At 39.6% G+C, this 6,251-nt stretch overlaps 1 protein-coding gene across 2 annotated transcripts in view; it reads left to right on the forward strand.

Annotated features, from left to right (window-relative positions):
- Nucleotides 1–5,306, forward strand: part of LOC148016870 (uncharacterized protein C57A10.07) — a 50,904-nt gene extending 45,598 nt beyond the window's left edge. Inside the window, exon 3 of one of the 2 annotated variants that reach the window (XM_087662640.1) lies at nt 4,395–4,531. In XM_087662640.1, the coding sequence (XP_087518766.1) occupies nt 4,395–4,433 (39 nt within the window). In that variant the 3' untranslated portion in view covers nt 4,434–4,531. Of the gene's footprint in view, nt 1–4,394 lie in introns of both variants that reach the window. The other variant, XM_087662639.1, reaches the window with a different exon arrangement.
- The last annotated feature ends 945 nt before the right edge of the window (nt 5,307–6,251 follow it).

Below are 6,251 nucleotides of genomic sequence, written 5' to 3' on the forward strand. Positions count from 1 at the left end.
CTTCCCACTACAGACTATTGGTTGGGTTGTTGGTATGGGTTTTGAATACTCTAATTGATTTTTGTTTCCTAGTTGGTTTGCTTGTAGGATTTATGAGTGAACCCAAGAATGTTCATTGGCAGGCTACATTGAGGATATTGTGGTTCCAGAGGGCAACTCCCGACCTTGGTGTATTTTATTTAGCATGTGCAAATGGTTTGGCTTTGGTGTTATGAGGCTAGACAGGGACTCAATTTGGGCTAGAGATGTTGACCATAGGTGGTCAATGACAAGCTACTGGTTCATTTTGGATACAGGTGCTATCTTGCGGAATAGCAAGAAGCAGCCCACAGTTGCCTTATCATCTACAGAGGATGAGTATCAAGTGGCTTGTACTGCCACTTGTGAGATTGTTTGGCCTCAGAGGTTGTTGGAGGAGCTTGGTTGTTAGTAGCTAGGGGCTACTACACTTGTGTGCGACAATTAGAGTTGCATAGCTATGGCACGGAGGATGAAGCACATAGAGATACAGTAACATTACATTCACAAGAAGCTCTTGAACAGGACCATAGATGTGGAGTATTGTAAGACGGGGGATAATGTGGCAGATTTGTTTACCAAAGCACTTCCTCATGTTGTTCTTTGTCAGCATTCCAAATACATGAGCCTTATGCCACATCTAGGATTTGAGAGGTGGTGTTAGAGATTTGGTCATCCCTAGGATGGGCACAGGCTATGTCAGGATAGTTTGGAGAAAATTGGTTAGTTGTATTGCAGTCACGTATTGCACAGCTTGGGCAGAGTCGGTAGGGTGGATAGGTGCCTTGTGGCAACTAGGCAGTTATTGCAGCATTTTATTATTATTTTAATCAGTTTGTTGGCTTGGTGCCTTGTGGCAACTAGGCAGTGATTGCAGCATTTTATTATTATTTGAATCAGTTTGTTGGCTTGGCTGACCTGCTGTATTTTATTATTTTATTTTAGGCTATTATAGCCAGCCTGCTCGGGGGTCACATACATTCAGTTCTCAGTTTTTTGTAGGTGAGAGGAGAGAGCTCTGGCTGGTGATATACTTTTACAGCCCGTTGTACAGATTCTTCTTCAGTCTTCAGCATTCATACTTTGCAGTCTTTAGCATTCTATTGTCTCTTTCCCTTTCTCTCTCTTCTCTCGGTGTTTATGTCTTTTCTTTTAGTCCGGCCATACACTTTAGCATTTGCTGCACTTTGACACATCCATTACTTAGGGTTGTTAGGTACAATACAATACAGTACAATAAAATGCGGTACTAATTGGTACCTTAAGATTTTATAAGGTACGGTATGTTATTAGTACAAAAAAAAAGCCTTGGTTATTTTGGACTACAAATGATAGAGCACATGTTTAGAACTAAAATAGTAGTGTCACTTAAGTTAATAAGATGAATACACAAGGGTAACAAGGCAAAACCCGAGACACAACATGCGCAACGTGCTACAAGTAGACAGATGGGAGTATACACATGATACATGATACATGATACATCATACCAAAAAGAAAAGTGTAGGGTGGATGGAAAGAGAGGCTCTTCATGAGAGAGAGAGAGAGAGAGAGAGAGAGAGAGAGAGAGAGAGTTATATTAACGTCTACAACAGGCCAAGTTGGCCTATGAGACCAAAATGTTGCATACAAATGTCTGGGAGATTTCAAAAGTCCCAGTGAAGAGAGAGAGAGAGAGAGAGAGAGAGAGAGAAAGAGAGAGAGAGAGAGATACCTTTCAAGCATTCACTTGGGAGACATTCTATTCATTTTGAGTAAATATAGAGCATGCCACAAAAGTCATGGATAGCTATGGCAGTTATAGAGAAATTTAAAATTTTGGTTATAACTTTTATATCCAATATTGTATTCAGGTGATCTATAGCTCAAAACAAAGAGCACAACAAGAGCTAAATATTGCATAATCATGGAGCCATATCATGTAGTTTTTAGTTCTCTATTTTACATAGAACAAAATTGTTTTAGTTTGAATAGTACCTTTTGACAACGTTTGATCATATGATTGGATGGAGTATGTACAAAGTGTGATGCCTATGAACCCCGGGTGTGCTAAAAATACTGAATGGCTGAATGAAGAATGTATAGAGTGTGTTGCCTATGATAGACAATCATCAAGAAATAGGCTGACCTGGAAATATGGCTGTCCTGAATTGGTCAGTCTCGATATTTAACAAAGATGCGCCTAGACATGACATTGGACAAACATTGTGTGCACTAAAATATGGAGCTGGACTTTGACTATCTAGTGTCAGCAGCACCCCCTTCTATGTGACATCTAAGGGAATAACTTGAAGGAGCCAAGTGCAGATAGATGTGTACAATGAAGGGAGGGGCAAAACATGGTCCTGGTGCAATGAATGCTAGGGTAAATAGAGAAGCATAAAGTGTTTGACACCCACAATAGCACAATTTGATGAATGCTCAATGAATGAGAAATGTGTATACAAATAATGGAACATGCAAAGGGGCCTCAAGCACAATTGCAGCTTCTAGAACCACAATAGGACATAGTTCAATTTCTTGCACAATGTTCCAAAGAACCTTTGCAGCCGATACAAGACACATCATGTAAGCCCATAGTGGAGGGTTGGTTTTGTTCAACTTGTTCTCAACATCCAACATACATCATTGTTGCCAGCCATGCCATCAACCACACTAGATGCACCTATATAGCACAACACAAAGTAGATTGTCAAAGCCCTTGATAAAATGACCATTGTTGAAATCAATACACAAAAGGACAAAGCAGTCCGCATAGTATTGGTAGTAGTGCAAGTGGAGTTTGAAATAAATCTGAATAAAAAATCTAATGGTGTTAATCTGTACAGGTTGTTCCACAATATTGGTCGACATGTGAATGCTTGTCAAATCTCATCCTACTTAGAGAAGATGAAGAGGAGGGTGTTAATGACTTTGCCCAATAGGTCGAAGCTTCCTCTAATACTAATCATTGGATTTAGGGTTGTAGGAATGCACAGACACAACTTGGAGAAGAAGAAGCTTAAGAGCACATAAGACAAAGTGTATTGAGAGGTATCAAAGTAGAAGATTTACAAGACTAACTATGCCCTAGAGTGAATAGCCGTATATACAAGGCTAGGTAAAAGAACCTTCTAGTGAGGGGAAAAAGTGCCCTAGCAGTCCCAAGTGTGTTCACACACATCACTACCAACATATGTTAACAAGAGTTTCCTAGTGATTGTGAAGAGCTTTTTGTTTCATGTGATAGAGATTCATTATCATTATGCGTGTAGGAATATTGCTCTACATAGGACAGTTGTGCTGACATCTTTGCCAAAGCTCTTGGAAGTGATTAGTTGTGGAGTAGTGTTATCCACCCTGAACGATATGACAGCTGTTGAGCAGTGACATGTGCACTCAGTCCTTCATCCAAGACCTGTCCAGTCCATTTGAATTACTGCTGAAGTTTTTGAATTGTAGATGCTATTGTTTCCTTTGCTGATGTATGCCATCCATGCTATGTACATAACGGCCATACAATACCGATAATGTACTTGAAAAACTAATGTTGGCAAGGTAGCTATTCCTTCCTTTCTTTGTTTGGGGGGGGGGGGGTGTTTAGAGCACTTGGTGGACAGTCATGACTTGTCAGCCAACTATCTTCAGTTTGATATAACAGGACTTTTTATTCTCTTATCTTGACTTGCACTTGTGTTTGTTGTTACCTTCCAATGTCTCATGCAAGGAATGATACTAAAAGCAACAAAAAGAGACAATAAAGATGGGCAATTTTGTGGCCATGTTTTGGTTTTCAAAATGATTTATCTCTAGGGGAAGAGTGTGGTGGTGATGCTTCATCTTGCTGACCACACAGGAGTGTTCTCAGTTCCATTGTTGAAGAAAAGGCTCCATTTGACAGCCTTTTTCTTTCATAGATCTTGACCTTTTATCAACTATTCCTGCAAAAAATGTTTGAACAGTAGTTTTTGTTATCAAATGCATGCACTGCGCTGTATGCATATCCACATGTTTTTGTTTCTCATGTTATGACTTGTCAATCCCTTATGATGATCGGTTCCAACGACATTAATTTTGGAATGATTCAATGCAATTTTTTTGATGTAAATTGAGGCAGTGGTGGTCAGGCATGCAAGAAGCACATCTTTGCAAAATCATCAGTGGAGGTAAAGCAGATGGAGATGAAAACTGTTGTGCCGAGTTGCAACATCTACATGTGACCACTCATTTTTTTCTCCCTGGTGATTTGAATCCCATGGGACCTCACAATTGGGTTTGGAATTTGCCATGGAACTTACTGCTGTATTATTTAATGGAATGTACCACTGTTGATAGTCATGCAGTTAAATGATAGGTGCTATTCTTAGTTTTTAACTCAGCATTGGTTTTCTGGGCAGAAAAGCACTTGTTCCAGTTTGTCCTTGCCAAACATCTGAAGCTCATATTTGTCTCTCAGGTTGTGAGTTATGATTTCAAGGAATATCGATTTGCAAATCTGCACAGATTGGCTGTCAGGTTTCCTGCCTCACAGTTTTTCTACAAGGGTACACCTGCCTCCCCATCCTCTGCTGCAATGGCAGCAAAAGGGGAAGAAAGTGTTCAGATGCAGTTTCATGAAGACCCTTATGGTTGTGCTGGGTCTTTGCGTACAAAAAGAATGGCTCGAGATCCTTTTGTTCGAGTAATTCCCTACCCGGATGGATGCCCCGAACTCAGAGAGCTTTTTTCATATTGCGGAACAAGTCCTTTTTCTGGGAAGCTTCCATGGGATAACCCTGAAGGTACATATATGCACTGAGACATGCTGCTTAAGTGCTGCGCCTTGAGTGATCTCCTCAATAGAACTAAATTGACATATCTACTACAGGAAGTAAGTATCGGTTAATTTTTTTGGCATGTGATTAAATGCCATATTTTATTAACCATTGTCTAGTGAGTGTGTACATGGTCATACATCTCCAAAATTTTTGTGAAAGACAATGGGAAACTCTCCAAATTTCAAACAAAGAAAAGTCAGTCCTTGAATATTGGGTGATTTTCACCTGGTTTTAATGGGAGATTGAATGCAGTTGTATGGTGGACCAGTCTCTTGATGAGAACAATGGCTGGATCTGATATTTGGCATGGTCTGTTCTTGAGCATTGGTAAGATACTCAATATGGGCTTTCATGTCTGGAGTATATGAAAGAAACAAGAAAGACATGGACATGTAACATGGCTCATGTTAAACAAGACCACACTAATGTCAATCAGTGCAGAATTTTTGAATTAGCAAGACCACACTAATGACAATCAGTGCAGAATTTTTGAATTAGCAAGACCACACTAATGTAACAAACTAATGTCAATCAGTGCAATGCCAGTTTTTTTGCGCACAGGCTTGAATGGGTGGTGGTGTGGTTCCCTGCTGTCTGTATGTATTAGGATGTGTCACACAAAAACTGGTGTGTGGTACAAAGGTGTTGAATCTATGGCTGCATGCATTTTCTAAACGTGCATGTGCAAACTTTTGGGGATGGATGGAGAAACCCTGTTATGAGGATACTTGAACATCTGAATGTGTATCAACTGCATAAACCCAGTTTCCTTGTGCAGAAATTCTTGCCACATTGTCATACATATGGATGAACACAGACATTTGAGCATATATGTACGCATAGGTACACCATCAGTTGCCCCCTCTTTTCCTTCAGTTTTTGGGGAAAATACTGGAAAAAGCTTAAAAGCTGGAAAAAAACTTAAAAACTTTAAGTAGATAAATTTTAAGGCATCATAGCAATAATTGGCTGAAACCTGCAGAATGACCAACTAATAGTGGTAAAATTTAAACCTGAACATTTTAGTATTGGCTTACAAAGAGCTTTTTAGTAACATCTACCCCAAAACTTCAACGTCACTACCAGTAGTGTTCACGTGCATTTAACATTCCACCAGAATATGCGAACGGCAAATTGTTTGTGAGTTGATCTGATACCATGTTAGAGCTGAGCTGCAATACCATGCTGTGAGAGGGATGTAGAAAGACGAGCTCACAAAAGAACCTTGTGATAAAGCAAACAATAGAATGGTGCACACCGAATGCTATGCATTGATGAATTGATTTTACAAAACCAAATACAAGGTCAAAGCTCCATACACTAAGCACTCTTTCTCTAAAGGCATGTACAAGACTTGTGGATGCATAGGATTAGACAATGTGTTATGATAAATGAAGTGTATGGTTTTCTTCACATTAGTGAGTTGAATTGTTTCTA

The sequence above is a fragment of the Lygodium microphyllum genome, chromosome 22, assembly GCF_053477565.2.
Source record: "Lygodium microphyllum isolate KBCC chromosome 22, Lygodium_microphyllum_v1.1.10, whole genome shotgun sequence".
NCBI classification, from domain to species: Eukaryota; Viridiplantae; Streptophyta; class Polypodiopsida; order Schizaeales; family Lygodiaceae; genus Lygodium; species Lygodium microphyllum.